Source organism: Austrofundulus limnaeus, unplaced genomic scaffold (genome assembly GCF_001266775.1).
Source record: "Austrofundulus limnaeus strain Quisiro unplaced genomic scaffold, Austrofundulus_limnaeus-1.0 Scaffold31, whole genome shotgun sequence".
Classification (NCBI taxonomy): domain Eukaryota; kingdom Metazoa; phylum Chordata; class Actinopteri; order Cyprinodontiformes; family Rivulidae; genus Austrofundulus; species Austrofundulus limnaeus.
In genome coordinates this window covers 1,969,351-1,990,089 of record NW_013952433.1, presented here as the reverse complement: position 1 = coordinate 1,990,089, position 20,739 = coordinate 1,969,351, and the positions used below count along the sequence as shown (strand labels likewise).

At 39.1% G+C, this 20,739-nt stretch overlaps 1 protein-coding gene across 2 annotated transcripts in view; it reads left to right on the top strand.

Moving 5' to 3' along the window:
* abtb2b (ankyrin repeat and BTB (POZ) domain containing 2b) overlaps positions 1 to 20,739 on the top strand; it is a 37,250-nt gene that overhangs the window by 10,239 nt on the left and 6,272 nt on the right. For both annotated transcript variants that reach the window (XM_014005562.1, XM_014005564.1), the window contains 3 exons: positions 13,432 to 13,581; positions 16,408 to 16,618; positions 20,200 to 20,352. In XM_014005562.1, the coding sequence (XP_013861016.1) occupies positions 13,432 to 13,581; positions 16,408 to 16,618; positions 20,200 to 20,352 (514 nt within the window). The remainder of the gene's footprint in view (positions 1 to 13,431; positions 13,582 to 16,407; positions 16,619 to 20,199; positions 20,353 to 20,739) is intronic.

Here is a 20,739-nt window from a genome sequence, read left to right as displayed (position 1 = left end):
ACACACACACACACACACACACACACACACACACACACACACACACACACATAATTGACAAAGCACAACTTTATTCTAGGCAGCTTTCACTGCTTCTCCCTCTTGTCCACTAAGAGCAAAGTACAGCTATTACCAGCTGGATCATCAGTTGATGAAATTTGATTTGGTTTATTACTGTATATAATCCCAACAGGATTATAAACATCTTACTTCTAGACATTTATACCCACGTGGTCTATAGGCAGCATTACTGACTCTGGCTCTACTGAACAACCATTCTGAATATTGGCATGTGCTTTAGATTWGGTAAGACTCCACATATTGGATGTGTAACTACCCCAGCCTTTTTATGTATCTGTTATAAAGTCTTTTAAAGGAGCTCTAAAAGGCAGCCTGACACTAGTTAAATATGTAATGTAACGCACAGACACAAATTTACTGACAAGGGTCAAGAGGAAGGAAGTTGTTCAGCTGGGGAAGTCCAGCCTAATTTTCTGCTATGAAGCAATTACACTAACCATCTTTAGGTAAGAGTCTGCTTTTGGGAATTTTTTTAAACCGCTAAAGTTGAGGATTATAATAAAGTACAAAGAAGGGGATTGTGTGGCTGCACAATAGAGTTGCAGTTGTGTTAGAAGCTTGAAGTTTTTAAAAATGAAACAGCTATCCTTACGATTTGTGTTTTTATAACAGAAAACTCTTGCAGCTAGTCGACCGCATCACAGCTGAAGAGTTGAGTTTKAGCAGCTTGTAATCTTCCAAGGGGATTTCTACAAAACATTTCAACAAAGTTGTCCTTTTTTTATTATGTTTAAAGTTTTGCTTGACATGAGGGAAGCAGACAAACCCAAACTACAAGGAGTAATCTGATGTCAAGGAAACAATGGTGTTTATACTCCTAGCAGCTGACTAAGATACATACCCACATGTGTAAACAGAGGGAGGAGATATCCTGATCATTCTTGTGACTCTGGTAAAGTTCCATATCTGTCCTACTGCCTGGATAGACAAAGATAACAGAGGACGTGCTTCCATTCTTATACCACACAACACTTGAGATGATACAAAACTGATGAGTAGCAATCAGCTTCCAGATTTATTTATTTATTATTTTAAGATGTGACAGCTGGGCCCATTCTCAATGAGAGTTCTGTGCTATATGTTATCATATCCTGCTTACAGGGCTGGGCGATATGATCAAAATTTTATATCACGGTATTGTCAACATTTTCACCGGTTTCACAGTATTTGACGGTACTTTTCTTTTCATCACAGCTCAGCTGATGATAAAATGTACAAACCCTGCTTATTGACTTTTTTTATTTTACTGTGCCTCTGTCTGTGTCGCTGTTTCCCTCCTCTGTGTCTGTTCTTCTCTGACTGGTGGTTGGAGACAGTAGTCACGCATTTTGGTCCAGTCGTGAAGGAGGAGGGTTAAGAAAAGATTATGATCGGGTTTATTGTTTTATGTTATTTATNGTAGTCACGCATTTTGGTCCAGTCGTGAAGGAGGAGGGTTAAGAAAAGATTATGATCGGGTTTATTGTTTTATGTTATTTATTAAAGCTTATCAGCACGACTCACCTTGCACACCAGTCAATTCCAACTCCACTACGAACTACTTCCCGCAGGCTTTTCACAATAGAAGCACGTTGAGTCTCCATCAGCATAATGTCTCCATATTAACTAACCACGTTAAATCTAACTGTGCACGTCACCGAAGAGGTGTTTACTACATTCAGCGATGGTGAAAACGGGATGCTTTTTTAAACRTCAGTCAATATAAGCAGCGGAATCGCCACCCGCTGCTGCAACTAGCTGCTCTAAACATTAGCATGCTAACGCACATAGCGGTGTGGCAAGGAAAAATGTCCCCCGGGAAACAACAGTTCACTGGCGGCCGCAACAAAACGTTACGCTATTTAAACTGTAATGTCCGGTATTCAGAAAATTCATATCATAACAAAAATAAAAACYGGTWTTYGGTACAAAACGGTATACCRCCCAGCACTACCTGCTTATGATGAAAAAAACAGAAACATAAATTCTTTGCATTCATCRTGTCTGAATGGATAGCTGTAACCCTTCACCACATGCTGGGAAAGACAAACTTCAGTTGAGTTTTGTAACCCTGAAGCCTCTCTAAAGCCCCATCTCTCCATCTCCTCCTCTGACCTTCCTCTGCTACTTTCTGCTCAAAATACAGCTGCTGCTTTTTCTTCTCTTGAAATCGAATTATCACATTTTTGCAGAAGGAAATGTAGGGAAAGTAGTAGCAGTAGTGAAATGGTTGATTTTAATGCAGTTCTATGAATTTTGCAAGTGTTTACAAGGTTAAGTTCAAAATTTTACACGTAGAGGAGAACAGTGTTATAAATCTGGATTTAAAATGGTTGAACTGGGTCTATCCCAAGTGCCAACATCAGCTTTAAGTTATCTACAGGAGCAGAAAGAGGCAGTAAAAGGAAACGACACAAGAGGGAGGAAAGAATGACAAGCTTAGGGGAGAAAAAAATCATGGAACACGAGATGAACCTGCTTTAGTAGTTCTTGGCTCTTGTGCAGTTTTGCTCAGGAGACCTGACTTCATTTCAGTCAACATGTGTTGGGTAGCTAGGCAAACGCCTTGGCTTATGCATTTCTGCACATGGAATTTTATCATTTGAAAGAAAATATTTTTGGCAGTTTTGTTTTGCATGGGTTGTGCACATCTGTAAAGTGATAGTCGGAAAAAATATATCTGAAAAAGACTCCCAGCCCCCTTCTTCAATTTTCCATTTTTTGTATCTTTTCTTACGTAACCTATTCTTTTTCTCTGCACTCATCTGGCTGAAGGTCAAGCAGAAACTTCCTGTACAGACCTGCTGTGTCAACCTCCTGGGAAAGTGAGACGCTGTAGCTGTGGAAGGCATCATTTAATCTTGCAGGCTTCAATTTAACTGTGTCCTGTAATCGGTAGTTAGAATTGTCTTAGTATAATACCTGCTGGGCTCATTCTAGCTTTCAGCAGAGGACCAATATTTCCCCCCTCATTTCCTTCTTGAAATATCATCAGTGTTTTTAAGCAGACTTTGTTTTTCCTTTAAAGATATCCCCAGCTTATTTCCATCACATTATGCTTTGTGCTATTTTCTTCCCATGCTTCTCTCCAGTGGCAAAAAGTAAAATTTGGCTAATTATCACCCTGCTGTTTTTGAAAGTCCTTCTGAGACTTCAGGGGCTGAAATTGGAGAATGGGTGTTGTCAAGTGTAGTGAAACAAATGTGTGCGTGTGTGTGTGCTTCTTGCTTGTTGCTTTGGGTCATCCAAACCCCAAACTCTGAGCATTTGGCAAGCAGTTGAATGAAATGCGCCATGAGCCTCTTGCCCTGTCTATCTCGCCATTTGTGGCTATGGAGGTTCCTGAGTGAGAAAACCCAGTAGTGGTGGTTGTTTGGTGTAGACCAAGACAGGAAATGCAAAAAGTAACTAAACCTACAMGAAGATAAGAAATTTTAAGGGGTTCTATTTTCATGTTGCTAAAAGCCCATCTAGGGACTGACATTTAAAATTAGACTAGGCAATAAATGTTCTAGTGTATGGTAATAATACTTGACACTTGTCCCTATTCAAATAAATAATAAATGAAAAGGAAACAAAGGGCAAAACAAAATGCTGATTTTTAAAGTCTAAATGAGAAGATGTGTTGCARGAGGTGGTAGATGCAGATGAACAGGGCCTGCATGACTGCTCAGCTGTCATCATCACCTCCAGACAGGATCCAAGGGGGAAAAGGAGAACGAAAACAGATTTGAAGCTGTTTGTTTGTACAAGAATTTCGTCAGTGTGTGCACAAGAATAGCTCTCTCTCCCAACAGATTACACACAAACCTTCCCCTAAAGAGGTCACACACACACTCTCTCTCCACCTCCTTCAAGGCATCTTGGGCCGTTGAGTAGACCAGCCAAAGACCAGTAGAGGGGTTTGTGTGTGTTTAGTGTGTGTGGTCAGGATGTGGTTTGAACCTCTTAAGTCATGATTTACTAACAATACCGTGGTGGTTAAGAGTGTGATACTCAGCAGATATTACAGCTGTGTGGGTTTACTGTACTACACTTGGGGAATTTTTTCCATTAGCTTTTCATTTTTTTTTTTTTTTGCATTGTACCTGACATTTATCCAGTTTAATAGTGCCATTCATTCTGATTTATCTTTTTCCTGTAAGACTAGATTTTATAATTTCTGAAAAAGATGTAGCTACGAATATATCATTCGGTCCGTCTTAAAATCTGAGCAGTTCCAGTGTTAGAAATTAGTAAAAGTCTGTCAGACATTATTTAACTACAGTGGCTTTGATTTGCACTGTAGGAATGTCGGTAGATTTGAAGTGACTGGGTCCTCTGCTCTAAGACATGCATCARTGCACATGCTCTTATGTACACAAACTCTAGTTAGAAAATGGTCAGGTTAATAAACTGCTCTGCTTTTATAGCTTAAAGAAATGTAACAGGTTGAATAAGTGCAGAGTTTAAGTAGGGAGGTGTAGGTCTCCATCATTCCTGTAATCTGCATCATTGTTTTTTGTTTGCAGCTGTTTTTGGAGAGAGCTTTGGTGGGTGGTCTWCAGAGACCCATAGAACAGAGGCCTGTTATAGCCCCTCCTATAACCTGCGTTATGCATCAACACACACTCAGCAAACCAATTATGGACAAGCACATTAAAACCGTTTTGCTGAGATTAAYCTGTCAGATGTTGCACAGATGAWCTTATTTAAATGGCACACACTGGGCCAAGCTTGTCTCCGGCACCTGCAGAGACAACAGCTGGGAACACACCACAGCAACAAACACTGCCTCGTCCACGTGCGTACACGTACACATGCTCACCTCCTGTAACTGTATTTGTGTTGCTGCCAAGTTTGTGGCTGAGGAATGTGAGCAGGTGAGCCTTGTGAAAACGAAACGAAYGCTCATACACTGGAAAAGAGTTTGGCTGTTTGAAGACATTTTCAAACCAACATTTAAAATCATGATTCATTCAAAACGGATGGAATTGGTTTCAAAACCGGATGTGTCAGAGTCAGAGTCTTCAGATATATTTTTGTTAGCAGAGACTGRGAACCCATTTTATGTTTTTGGTTTTTATTTGTTTTGTTTATATATTTTGGATATTAAAAATGTCTTCCAGTTSCAGTGTCAAATGTCGCAGAAAAATGTGTCTCGGAGGACTTGACTAGTATGCCTTACTTGATTTATAAACCAGTCACACAAGATTTGTTTATGTTGTACACACGTTGCTTGCCTGAAAGAACAATAGCACAAAGTAGAGTAATCTTTTAATGGCTGAATTTAAAAACTGTTTGATTTGTGTTAGATACTAGTAAAGAGCCAATAGTGTATATGGCTGAAGGTGATGGTTGTATGTGTCTGAAATTTACTGATTAGATGATCTGCAATCAGAAGATTTAAGAATTAGCACTGAGATAAACATGTTCAGATGAAAATAGGATGAGATCAATTGYTTTGCTTTGCCAGGACAAAGAACAAATTATTTGAAATAATTTACATCTTTACAAATGTTGGTAATGAACTAAGTGTTTTACATAAAATTTTATTTCTGGATTTGATAATAGAATGCAGACAGATGACAGAACAAAGATGTATGTGGTGAAATGGTTAAAATAAGTTAGTGTCCATTTTTCTTATGCTCATAAGTTGTTAAATGTAGTTTTTTAAAATCCTAAAAGCTTTTTTGAGAAAAGGGGGAAAATAATTCAAAAAATAAGAAACAAAAACTAGAAATTGTGATCATGCTTTTTTCTTAAATAAAGGTTGACTCTTATTATATTGCATTTGTTGCAGCCAAGTTAGAGCTACAGCCCCCTTGTTTTCCTGACKATCTGTGTTTTTGCACTGACAATGTAGACAATAAGGCCTTGTTTAACTTTAAAGGGTCTCTAAATGTAGATCACCACATGTCCACCTATTAGCTCATGAACAGAAAAGAGGATTGCCTAATTGTGCATCTTCTGAGGTCAAGAGAGATGCCATAAATACATAAGTGGATGCTCCTTTTTAGCAGGATTCTTTTGTGAAATGGACACTCCCTCTGTGTTAGGCTGTGTGCTGAGGGGAGGGGGTGGGCTGTAGAGGTCAGGGGTGAGTTGTAAACCCCAGTGAGTGTCAGATGGGTCCTTCAACCATTCGAATGAGGAGAATGAGGTGACTGGTGAGCTTAAAGGGATTTTACTGCATTGCGCTAAATGGGGTGAACCTCTTGACACACCCTTGGGGTCTCTGACACACCCAGGTCACGCAGACACTTAAATATTTAGAGCCCTGATGTGCTGTCTAATGYAGTCATCTGCAAGACTGATGCATAGGCCAAAGATTTGTGCTTTGGATGACAACCCAGCCCTTTAATTCAAACTGTTGTGTTGTGTGTGTAGGGCCTGACTGGACCCACCCTATTTATCAAAGCTTCATTGTGTGTCTAAAGTTGGGTGGTCCATCCATTTGTTTTCACTAACATACGTTCCATCAGTGCAATAGATTTTTATGACTAATTACAAAAGGTGATCTGCCCACTCCAGTGTTGGGACCATTATGCATCCCCACCCAGTATTGAACTCATCAGCCTTCCGCTGTCTGGACAGTTGYTGTCAACAATGTCAGCTGAGGAGCCAGCTCTTTGCATTACTGCTCATAAAGTCCTGCAGGTATTAAAAAAACTCTCTGCATACTTTACTGTTGCCATAATGTACAGTGATTATCTCTATTTATCTTACCCACAGCAGCTATTAATGGGATTGATGGGTTATTCTCTCTTAATGCAGGTTTTATTGRGATGTTGTGGTGGCCTAAAGGTTAATGAAGCAATTATTTTGTCTAGAAAAATGCATAGCTTCCTTTTTGAATGGAGCTGACTGTGCAGACTTTGATCACTTTGAGTATGCAGGTAGAAATTAGCATGTTTATTCATACTACGCTTGTTTTTGGACAATCCATTTTATTTTGCTGCATAGTTGTTTTTTTCTTTACTTTAAAGCTCCTGTCACTATAATATTTTAGACAACTTACAGAAGTTTTGTCCAACACTGAAGATGTCTACGCTGAAGCAAAATCTGCTGAGGCCTCTTTTGGACCTATATACTGCAATGCTAAAAATTAGATCAAATATAACGTATTTGAGTAATTAAGTCATAAAAACATTTTTCATATGTGTGCATTAGTTGTCTAAAATGTTCTAGTGTGACTGGGTGTTTAGATGATGATTTCTGTAAAATAAATAAAAGTAGCTTGTTATAGAACTATAATAGCATGCAAAGAATGTAAACATTTTTATTGTGAAGGGATGCTATTCTTCTGCAAAACTGAATAAAAATCTAGTTGATTTACTGATTTGTAAAAATAAAACTATACAATGTATAAAACAGTTTCAAAAATGTTGATTTTTTTTTTTTACTTTACTGTAAAACTGACCTTCATAAATATAATTTAATGGTAAAAAAGGACATGATTTACAGAAAATGATGATTAAAAGAGTGAAATCACTAACCCTCTAATCCATCCTTACCATTCGTATTTTATTCCTCTGCATCATAATTTTGCTCTCGACTCAGTCCAACCCGGAATGTTAATCAGCARAAAGCTGCTTTAGATTTACAAGGGGGAATTTAGATCCTGTTCTTTGAAACCTCAGACTTTTTAGTTCCTTTTCAATACAGCTTGTTGGGCTGTGAGAACCATGCACCAGCAGAGATTTTCAATGTTGCACAAAAAAGTTAGAATTTGTTGTTGCAACTTGCAACCTTTTTAAAAGGACGATGTTTATGACATCATGACACTCGCACTATGTTAATTCTCAAATTGGGTCTAAAGTTAGAACTAACRAGGTGAGAGTGAAGGAAATATTCCAGCCTAGTAGTGCTTTCTCTATTTTAGTCATGGATTTGAGGTGATGATGAGCCAGTGCTGTGTGACAGGGACATGAGGTTMTAATGCTGACATTTCAAYTAAACATTTTTGAAGATGTTGATCAAAGAMAAGTTTAAAGATTCAGTATGGCACAAAAGCAACTCCAAAGTGTTTCTATTTTCCTTTTCCGAAGAAAACATGTGTGTCCTCGTACTGTGGTTCACCTTTGTTGCTGTGTTGCCATACTATAAAGTGAGTCAGTCCTGAGTTCAGCTTCGGACCTTTGCTCAATGAACGTGTTGTCTGCCATCCAAACTGACTGGCTCTCTGTTCTCACATACAGGTTCCAGCAGGGTGAAAACTGGCTGATCACACACAGAAAAAAAGAGCAATTAATGTCAACACACACTCGTATAAATGCACACACACATTTCATAGTTGCACGCCCACTGCCCCGTAGTGTTATTTGTTGAAAGCTGAATAGAGAGTAGTTTGTTACTAAAGGGAGGTTAACTGTTCCTGTTTGAAATGACCAAATAAAGCAACCAGGCTCCCTCCATACTCAAGATCGGTTTTTCACTTTTAGTACGAACATACACRGCTGACATTTCAGTACTTTTTTTCAAAGTTACAATTAGACTTGTTTTTCCTCATCCAATTTTAGTTTGCGCCTCGTTTTTATACAGTTCTTTTCCTGGCAGTGTTTTTGGAATGGTGACATCATCTCAGTAGTAAAAGTGAGTTCCATTAGGAGAAGGCAGATTTGAGGTTAGATGTTTATGTAGATCCTGTGTGTGAGTAATAACCATCATCCTGCGTCATTAGAAACGCAAAACAATCCTTACAGTATAGCATACACTATTCCCACACTTGTACAGTAAGTCATGAACCTATAAATCCAGTCCTTTTTTTAATAATGGAACCACATTGTCACTTTGCTGCACACTATGTGAAGTGGTGGCACACATGGAACCAGAGATCTTAGAATGGAACTAGATAACCACAGGCTCCATAGTTATCCTGGAATGTAAAGTATAAAACATGGTTGAAGAGAAAATAAGGAGCATGAAGGCAGAGAGAGAATACAAAGACAAAGTTGAAGTTGTGTTATGGATTAGGGCTTGTTTTGTTGGACATTACAGTGATATTTTAAGGGCTGTGGGAAACCAAAACCTGCTCTCCCAGATCCTAGCACGCTTAACCTTTTATGTGCATGTAGCGATGTTATTGCAGGCCACATTTAAAGTCCCATCGTTGCACTTTTGGAACTGCAACGTTTTGAACCTGGACAATGCTCAAATCCATTTTGCATGCCGCATCTCATCTTTCTGGATTTTCTATTTAAACATACAGGAAATGGCTATAATACCAGATTTTTGAGTTTATACAAACTTGACACACTTTGTCATTTAGCTCTGCTCTGTAGGCTGACCCAAACAAAGCAAAGCATGATATTTTTAGCTACTTGAACAAAAGCCACTCCTGATAAAGTTCTGAGTGGGTTTGGTCAAAATGCACTTGGTCTGTGATTAATGATGTGTGGGTGTATTGATACAGTAACTCAGCTGATAAGATTACTTCCTCCTTTAGCACGAGTTGAGCACCATGACTCCTTGCAGCCAGGGTCATCAGAGGTGTCAATAGGATGCTGACCAGACCCCAATTTGCTCGTCTATCACAGTCTGTGATCTATCACTCTCTGACAGGTGTGTGTGTCTGTGGCTGTGTGAGAAAGAGATCAGTAACTTTTGATTTCTTTTAACTCGGAAGCATAAATACTACAACAAATATCCCAGTGAATTATTCTCCTGCCAAACCTGAAATAGAAAATGTAAGCAGTTTTGACTTATGAATGCTTCCCTGTCTGCACACAACTTCTTATAGTTTGTATTTTGAAAGACACACTTATGTTAACTTGTCAAATGAATGATTATTTTAACCCAAATACAATACACTACTTTAACTTTCTAAATGCCTCTCTGTCCTGCTSAAAATTTGTTTAGATAAAGATTAGGAAAAGGGTTTGCCTGAGCAAGCAAGCCGTGGATATTTTTACCCCTAAATGCTGAAACACTGCACTTAGTGTTGCTAGTCCCTTTAACCCTTCAGAGACGTACACATGTACGACATTAATACCCAGACTTTTTTTTTTCTGTTAGGCTTATGCTCAGTTCCTCAAAACAAAACCTTGYATGTGGCGTATTTTCTAAAAGCAGGCAGAGGAATGTGGTGATGTGTGAGAAACAGGTGTTTTGGAACATTTACATGTGGAAAACAAGAGGTCAGGGCTCAGAGTGAAGGATCACATCTGGCATATGGATTCATCTGGAGAAATTAAGCACRAGTGTGTGTGTGGTGTTGTGTGAAAGACACACTCACTGACAGACGAGGGATCAGGAGACGGTGGGAGCCATACACACCCAACGACAAGCCTGTCAAACACTGTATTACTGTGTACGACGGGAYGAACTTGGATCCTCCTGGACCAGAATAAGAGCTACTTTTTCATCAGGGGAAATGGCTTTGAAGCCCCCCTTTCCTTCAGACTCTCTGATCTATCCATCCTGTAATGAATGAAGTGGCTGTTAACGGAGGAAAGGCAGGTGTTCGCTCTCATGTGTTTGTGAGAGTACCCGCTCCTGAACTCTAGCTGCAACAGAATTTTCTGTAAGCTTACTGAGAACATTGCTTTGTTTTTCATACATTATCTCTACAGTGGATGTTGGAAAACACAGACTACGACAGGAATGCATTTCTTCTGGTGGGAATAGAAATTGAGCTAAAAGGTATTACAAAAATGGCAAATCACAAAGAAACCTTCAATGTTTGTCAGTGAAAAATCTTACATATTCATTGTTAGCATTGTTCCTTTGTAACCTAAATGATCCATTAGAGGGACAAACTGAGCACTTATAGTTTTGTTTTATGTAAGCTTTAAATATGGGCTGTAAAGAGAGAATTCAGAGGTTTTTATCTGACCTGATACTGATGGTACTACAAAAATACCCTTAGATACCCCACGTCCAGCTATCTAATCTAACTGTGACTTAAGAAGATACTATTGGATAACCCATGAGCTAGTAAGTTTGGACTTGTGGAGAGCACTGATGCAAGACAGGGTTTTGGCATACTGTAGTCAGCCTGCAAGTTTAATTTATTATTTCCTGACTTCTGAACATTGAAGCAACGGCTACATTGTTGTGACTCATGAAGACTCCTAAATGAGAAGGATGAACCATCTGGGATATTTTTTTTAAACTTTCAGTGTAACAAAGATTTTCTTTTGGATTTTCCTGACCTTTGTTGACAGAATGGTGAACATCATTGTGAGTGATAGCCTGGCTGAGTCCGGAGGAGCTATAACGGCTTGGGGGAGAGGGTTTGGATGGGCTGGGAACTGCCACAGGCTTTGTGGTAAGTTTCAGCTGTGATTTGCAGCTGAGATTCCCACATGACATGTGCAGGGTCAGCCTCAGAAATGGAACCATAATGACCACAAAAGAATGAATCTCTCGTGTCACTTGTCTTCTCCTCACCCAGATATTTCTCCCAGTTCCTCCTTGGTTGTATCAGGCTTTTTTTTTTTGCATGACTCATTCATTTTCCAATAAGGCTCTGCATGCTTTAGTTCCACACCTCATCTTAGATTCTTTTTCACTCCCTTTTCTGTCTCACGCTGAGAATTGCTAAAGGAAAAAAAAAGATGTGTACTGTGGTGTGGCTGCTGGTACTTGTGATATTAGTGGTGGTGGGGACAGGCTCTGTTGGCTTGTAGACCAACATYAGGCCCAAATGACGCAGGCTGGGGTTCAGTGGTGAGACAAGCAAAGGGGTGGGACTGTGGGAAATACTGTACTGTTTGAAAGAAAAGAGCAAAATGAGTTGGGATCTTAGAATCTTGGCTAGTTGGATTATCATGATCTTGATTTGGTTGTAGTTTAACCACGATAAATAAAATATACATTTTACTAACAACATATTTCTCTACTTGACATTTCTCACCTGAGCTGTTTTGTCAGAGTACTTTCGCAGCTGACTTCTCAAAGCTATTTGTATCTGATTGACACTGATGCATTTCTTTGGATTAATTAGTCCTATGGGTCCTGTTAAATTTTGTTTTAAACACTTGATGTGTTTTATGGACCCTGGTAGACTAGAATAACATCCATGTTACATTCTCTATGAATTCTATTAAATCACGCAATAGAAATCTGCTTTATTTGAATATTAAAATAATATATTTAGCATCATCTCAAAGAGCAGGAATCTCTCTGCTCTTGAAACAAGCTATACCTAAATCAGCAGACCATGCAACATTCAGTACAGTAAAATGGAGGCAAACTGTGAACCTAAAAAATAATGGGGACAGTGAAGCAATTCAGTCAAGTAAATGGAGAAACAGAAATGAAACCCATTAATGTGTAAGGGTTGGTGGGTGTGAGGCAGTCACTCTTAACACACTTCCTATTAATTACTATGAAATGATTGTGTAAAACAGGGGTGTCAAACTCATTTTCGCCGAGGGCCACATGAGTGTTATGGTGGCCCTCGAAGGGGGGCTTACATTCTCATCTACTGGCTGGACGATTTACTTTTACTTTCGGTGAGACCAAACCACTTCCACACATGGGAATATCATTTCAGGAAAGCTCTAGAAATTTTTTAGATGAGCAACTTTTTTTTTACTTCATGTTATATAAATCATAAATCTGCACCAATCATTTTTTCTTCTTTTTGGTTTCTCTCCTCTGTCCTCATCTATCCCCACTCATTTCCTCTGGCTTGGCAGAAACGTACCTCTAATTTTGAAGCCAAACTGAAGATTATCGTTTAGTCAGCTCACCATGCTCATTCAGATGAGTTTGCTGTACGATAGAAGACAGAACACTCTGCTTCCTAAACATGTTCTTCACGCAAAATTAAAGATGTAGTCAACAGCCAGCAGAAAGGTACCAACAGGCACAAAACAAGACYCTGTTGTTTTTATCTGACAGAGCTGGACAACCACAATTACAGCAGAGAAAGAACAAGATGCCATCTTCAGGTTATGTAAGGAAGATGTTATCTCCTCTTGGGAGAGTTGTCTGGTAGCAGACTGTCACGTAGAAACCAGCAAACAATGCTGAAGCAGAGGACTTACACTCTTGGTGTTGCTTAGATTCTTGAATGTTTTTTTTTATTTTAAATAGTTAAATTACATTTTACTGTTCCTTTTATCTTGAAGTCATACCTTTGACTATAACTCATCTTTCCTTTTAAAAACTTGCTTGGAATAGTTATAGGATTTTTTAAACAATTTTACAGAAGTATGGATCAAATATTATGTTTTATATTTGTGTTAAGGATAAATGTTAAATATTTGTAGCACAGAATTCTTTACAGAAAGGACTTCGTTGATGGTTGAAATATTTGGAATTTGTTTAGTCTGCATTAAACTGTTCTCAGCATTTCTTCTGTCTTTCTGTTTTTTTTTATCACAAGGCTCCATATGTACTACATTCAAACTGTCTTCCTTTCTGTTTTTGTGTCTGTAGGTGTTTTATCCCTCCCTGCCCATTTCAGCCCCTACACAGAGAACCAGCAGTCGTCTGTGGACAGCAGGGAGGACGCTTACGCCCAGCTGGAGCTGAGGACACTGGAACAGTCTCTGCTGGCTACCTGTGTGGGCAGCATCTCAGAGCTCAGTGAGTGCACTTCTGAAGTTCAGAGTATTTATAATCACACACATTGACACAAAGTGTTCCGTCCAGATTAGCAAACATTTTCAAAATATTTAATTTAKTTCACATTTATAAATATTATATTTTCATGAAAACGTATAATGGTGAATACTGTTTTAAAATAAAGTTTAATCAAGAGAAACTTTCTGCAATTCTTTAAGGTAAATAAAAACAGATATTTTGTGTGTTTGTGCGTTTCACTTCAGACAGCTGAAGACAGAATAAGCCTGTCTGTAAATTAAACTAAAACACCCTGAAGACTCTCATCATAACTTACAACATGGCTATTTTCATATCATCCCGTGCGTCAAATTCCCCTCAGAGATATTCACCGACCAGAAAATGAGCGCTTATTTGGTGTTTGAAGGGTGTTAACTTTTCAAGTGCATCATTCCACACTTCTTTAAATGCTTGTTTCAAGTTTCTCTTGAAAATAAGGGTCTAAATATCAACAAAAATATAAACTCTGGCACAACTTGACTGCAAAGCAAATGTTGAATTGCTTTTTGTTCAGCTCATTTTGTGACTTTTTGTGCAACGTCTCTTGCTCAATTGTCTATAAAAAGAAACAAAATAGGAAATGTGTGCATGAAACTCCAGGGTAAAGTAATAATGGCTGTGCTTGSATATGAGCTGTGTTTTGTTTTGCAATACTTGATCCAGAGTTTTTTTTCCTCACGCAGAGTTTGTTTAGAAAAAAAAGATGGAAATATTTTAGTTTTTCTCTCCGTTTGAATTCAAGCTTAAAAGATAAAGTTGAAGAGACTAAACATTAGGCCAAGGATGATTGGAAAGATTTCTAAAACATTGCCATGAAGGCTGATAAACCTTGAGACTTGAGTCACTTTGTGCTACTGTACATGTGGTCTTTTTTTACTGAGGGCTGTGATGGAGCTGGTTGTGATAAAGAGCAAACATAAGGTTTATAAGAAGTAAGAAGCAGAGTAGATGAATGTTTTGAGGTGAAGCTGAAGTGATAGCTTAAACTTGAGGAGGGAGTTGGTTTACATGCTGAGGTTGGGGGTTCAGGGTCGAAGGTAGAGAGGTGACGAGTGAAGCAGTTTGGGCATGAAGAGGGGAGGAGAGATGGAGATTAGTTTTGGTCAAAGCCAGGATAGGTTTCCTATTCCAAATGAGCTAACACTCTGTCATTTGTTCCTGTAGCACAAGGCCACGTTCATACACTGCCGCCGTTAGTCAGGCATTAAGAAAGTACAGACGCACTCTTTCTCTCACGTTTGCTCASTGGCCTCTTTGTGTCACATTTCTCTGGTGAGGTGAAACCGGGCTAATCTAGGCAGGGCTGGCATCCAGACTCATTCACGCCTAAAAAACACACACACACACAGATTCACAAACACACAGCAGTGATATGTTGGGTTTAACACAGAAGCATCTATGGGGAGCTGGATTTCTTGCACTGGATGTGGCCCAACACACAAACATGCAGCTTGCCATAATAAATGGCARGATTCTAAATATTTCAGCTAAATGTTCTAAGTTGTTGAAACKATATCATAACCAATACATTTATCTTGAAATAAATGAGCATTTTTTTATTTACTTCCACCTGCTTTAGAGAGAAAAGATAATYGATACTATAATAATAATTGTATTGTAAATGTACTCCACTATAATCCTTAATCTAATAATAAAGTATTTCATATCCTTCTGACCCCTGGAGCTTAGTTTAGCTTCAGGGCTCAATTTAAACTGAAAAGCCAGGGTGAAGTTCTCCATCTTGGGCAGGAATTCATGCGGGACCTCCTGGAGAGACATTTGGTGCCGGTTAACACAAAGGGGGCCCTTCAGCTTTAAGTGGGGTCTGTTTTAGTTGGGCTACTCCAATCTTGCTCCCATCGGATTGCCTTATTAGAAGAACCTCTTTATGTTGACTCACACACACACTCACTGCTGATCTCTTCAGCCTTGGATGCAGAGTTGTTTTGCACTTGTAGTAATCCGGTTAAATATTAACCCTGGGGTAATTATGCTAAATGAGCAATACATGATCCCAAGTTCAGTCCGATCACTCTTCCTCATGGCTCCCCTCTTTGCTGCTCGTTCTGTTTCCCAAAAGCTGTAGCAACTGATACACTTTTCATTCTGCAACTATGATCTCCGAACATGATTTCTGGGTTTTATAACTTTGCGCTTGCCCACGTTTTTGTGTGATTTTRGCAACAGATTAACTTTTCCCACAACAAACTAAATGAGCCTTTCCCAAAATGCTTCGTTTTTTCCCCCGCTAAATTCAGACGATACGTTTCTCGAAAAAGTTTTTACACAGATGAGATAAGCCTAAAGCTTTCTCATGGCTACGTTGCCTTTGATAGTGTGACTGCCACTTGACCTTTCAGCTGAGTTCAGTGATTGGATTGAGCCAGTAATAAACAGTTAACAGTTCATTAGAGCTCACGATCAACTGTCCGTTATCTTATTAACTCCCTCAGTGACTAAAGATGAATGACTTCAGACCGGTCGTCTGGCTTTGTTTACTGATAATGACTCTGCAAATGGTGGAGACCACTGGAGCCGTGGAGTAAAGCACAAGAGGAAAGTAGTTAAGGAAAGAAGGAAATCCGGTTTGACTGAGAGCCCAGTTTATACTGAACACAGATCTCCAATTATAGTATTATATTTTTGCTACTCAAACTTTTTTGGCACACATTCCAGACCACTGATGTTTTTTACTGTTGATCGTGTCTGATAGTCTAGATTTAAACATGTAAGTTCTAAGCTTCATGAGATAAAATAATGTTAATACTCCTGCTTATTTTCTTGTTCCAGGTGACTTGGTGTCTCGTGCCATGCATCACATGCAGCGTCTGAGCTCAGCGCGTCCAGGGCTGAGCCCTGCTCGCCACGCCCGTCCCCAGCAGCCTGTCGCCTGGTCGCCTGACGCCCTCCACACCCTTTACTACTTCCTGCGCTGCCCACAAATGGAGTCCATGGAGAATCCCAACTTRGATCCTCCACGCATGGCTCTTAGCAAAGAGAGGTAGGAATTATGGATGACTTGCAGCAGACCTTTCACACACGCTCTCTAGTGTGTAATAGGCAGTGAAAAAAAGGTTTAATCTTCATTGGTGTAGTCTAAAATCTCAGTGGCATGACCAGAAAAAAAGTACAAATATATTTTATATACATTTACATAGCATTTTGTTTTCTTTTATTTTATAAAACTTAMGTTAGAACTGAGTTTATTTGGTTCAAAAATTTAATGAAGATATGACTAATGACATTTTTTCCACTTCAAATACACAAAAGTAATTAACTTTGAAATAATTAAGGTCTTAATTCAATTAACGCTTTTGAAAGCCCTCTTGTAACTGAGGTGTTAATTCTAACAGCCTGTTTACAAGCAAACTACAAGCACCCAGGTCTTATAGTTTCTGTGGTGGGAGAGTTTAAAGCACCTTAAGGTGTTTTGTTAGCAGAAGTCTAGTGGTTTAAGAGATTTTTGGTTGTACAAATGATTTGTAATTCCCTTAGTCATATTAAATTCTACTAAAGCTGTCGTGTTGAGCAATCCTTAAGTTCTGTGTCATGGGAAAAGTGTTGAAAATAACTGCAGAGTCTAATACTCTGTTGAATTTTTATTTTTGAATGGTTATGTAATCTTCTAATAGCTGATGGTTTCAGCATATTGTGGCTTTAAACATGACAAAAAACTAAATGTTTTACGCTGTTTGACTGTGAAAGCAGGTGATGGCATTTCTTTTCTTGCAAATTTTTAAATATTTTTGGTTAGTCTCACCTATTTTTATTTTCTACCCTGTCAGTTTTTTCAAAGTCAAATGATTTTATTGTTCAGTATATATCAATAAGGGTTATGTCCGAAGGGTAAAAAAATTGCTATAAACTTTCAAAGCTCTGCAACATTCAGTTATTTTTAAGACATCTGCCAGAGACTGATTTTCATTTCTGTTTACATCCCTCCTTGTGTGATTGTAACTAAGGTTGATGAAGTTATTGATTACAGTGAAATAACCTGATAATAGTACAGAGCTCTCTCCTACAGTTGGTCTCTTCAGCTCGTTGATGCACACTTTACTTAAAGCTTCATAAAGTCTTTGGCGGAAACTCAAAACCGCCAAGTCTGTGTGGGCTGCATCTTCATACATTATACTGAGCCTCGTGAGAGACTTATTGCTGACTCGTTTTACTAAAAGCACTGAGCATTTTAGCTGTTTTCATAAATMTGGCTGATGGTTGTAAGTGATGATCATCTATTAAACTACACAAACGGAGGCAGGGGTAGGCTTCTGTCTGCATATATGTTTGCATGATGTAGAAAGTAACACAGTAGCAAACATACAGTGAACAAAAACCAAATCTTTCTGAACCCCAAATCTGCTTCTTCCAGAGAAAAGCAGAAAAAATGAACAAATATCATCAAAATTAAATGATTATGTTTAACATACATCCAACAGATCTGATCAGATCTGATGCATTTGTTGCATTTTTAAGTTGTGGTTAACTTGGTCCTTCGTGAACTATGACAGATCTTTCTCTAAGACCTGATTGAAGTCTTACCATGTGAACTTGCATACTGGCACAAGGTTAAAGGTCACACAGCACATATGGTGCGAGTACAGGATGTGATTATGTCTCGGGAGGGGGGGTGGTTTGCTTTTCATGTCGGACAGGTTAGAGTTCAAACACACCTGACCATTATTTGAGCTGACTTTTATTTTCGAACCTGCCAGGTGGCGGCACACAAAGCCCCATGAATCAAAGCTAACATTTATATGTGCCTGTGTTGAAGAGTTTGTACRTGTGTATCCACAAACTGCCGTTCTCAGGATGTTGGGTCAGTAGGCTAGCCGTAGATGCTCTCTAGTTTCATTGTGAACTGGGTTAAACRCTTTGATGTTGGACCTCCTCTCTGGTGGAGCTGGAGTGTTAGTTTCAGGCAGAGGGGCAAATCCCAGACGTTGGGCTCGTACAGAAAACGTAATGCAAAGCTGCAAAGAAGAGTAAAATRAAAGAAGGAAAAACAAAACAAATAGAAGTTACTGTTTTGTTGGGCGGCTTTTGGTTTTGATTGTGCCACAAGATCCCTGTGGCTTTGTTTTCATTTGGATACACGTCAGTGTTTGTTGTAATTCTGAGACCTTTAGTTTTCTGCCAAGATCTTGTATCGATGTTGAGACAACATAAAATCTTCTTGACCACTTCTTATAGGTTCGAGGGCCTGAGGGTTGATGTTTGGAGCCAAACTTCATGTAAAATTATTATCTCCTGATTTTCTGATGGACCAATTGTTCGGTGTGACAAATTGCTTTTGAGTTATTCTGTTCTGGGTTAGTCAGTGCATTGTGTTTGCCTAGAAGCTGTAAAATAACCGTTTTGATGCCTGGTGGCATTACAAAATAAAGACACACAAAACTGCACAAATGAGTAAATACACACAGGCAAAGCTCAATTTGTGTTGAGTGGAGCCCATTAGGAGAGGAATAAACATTGATCCTTGAGCCAAATGAGCCTCTTCTCCTCAGAAACATGACTTTCTTATCACTCTACGCCTGCAGCACCATCCTCAAAGTGACAGACTGCACCCATCCCCCCTCATCTTAACACACCCCACCTGTTTCCAAAATGTTTCCCAAACACTTAAAACCTTAATTATATCCCCCTCATGAGCCACACTTAACCATTCCCTCCTCCTCCGGCTCATCAGACGCTTGTCTGCTTGTTAATTGTAATGCCTGGCTGACAGCAAGGCCCCTCTTCTTGACTGATCAGCAGCTGATAAAGCACTGACAGCATGTCTGGAAAAACAAAGACCGAGCCGACGTACCAAAAATACCTTTGGATATTTTAAGAATAAAGTTAAGAGGTTTAATAATGCAATGAATTTTTAGTAAGATTAATTATCAAGTTGCCAAATAAACATACATATGTTTTGCCTTGAGGTAAACACAATTTATTTTTGGAACAGGTTTTCACATCTACATGAGACTGCTGAATCATCAATTCTCATTAACACCTATAATAACCTCACACTACAGTGATGTTTGTCTTGACTAGCCTTTTGTTTCTATTTGTATTCATGATACTCACAGCATCAGAGGTAAACTCACTGATAATAACATCTCATCAGGAGAGTGTAGTTTAGTAACTCAGTTTAACAAAGTGGCTATGTTCAATCATTAACACACACTGAGGCGTCAAAGGCTCCAAAGCCAACTGTTACAGTCACAATAAGTGTCATTGTTCACATGCACTTTCTATGCACCTATGTTGGGATGTTGGTGCAGACAAAAGGGATTAATACCATATAACTGTTAGCCATAGTAGTTTTTAAAGGTTTAGTTGAAAGAAAAAGACAATGAAGAAACAACAAGAGGGTTCGAATAATCCAGATGGCTTTAAGAATGACAATTAAGACTGCAGAGTCATGGTTAGTCTTACTGTTTCTTACTGGTTTCTTAGCAGAAGTGCAAATTATTAAGACATTTTATTGGTAGTTTAAATGAAGTGCCTTTTATTTATTGTAATCAATGAAGTATAAATGTTCATAGTTTAAACAAAACAAGCAAAAACCAAAACTGAATGGTTTCTTCATTCACATAGGCCTTTCCTGTTGCTCCCACCTCTGATGGAGTGGATGAGAGTGGCCATAGTTCATGCTGAGCATCGAAAGAGTCTGCTGGTGGACAGTGACGATGTGAGACAAACCGCCAGGCTGCTTCTGCCAGGACTTGACTGTGAGCCAAGACAGCTGAGGTAAATGAGAGCACACACACGCGCACACACACACGCACGCACGCACACACACACACACACACACACACACACACACACACACACACACACACACACACACGGTCTAGTATAGAAGGAGTGCCTAATTAGTAGGCCTCTGCAGACTTTAATGGCTGAGGAGGCCTACTAATTAAGGTAGGTTAGGTTCACCAAAGCTGTGAACCAGGGCAGCACCTAAAACATGCAGGAAACCGGCCCCTGAGGACCGACTTTGGACACCACTGGGTTACGGTTAGGACTAAGGTGTGAACTGAGTTTAGGGTTAGGCTAGAAATGACTGCAAGTCAAGGCATAGTCCCTATAAAGATAGCTATACTAAACCGTGTGTGTGTGTGTGTGTGTGTGTGT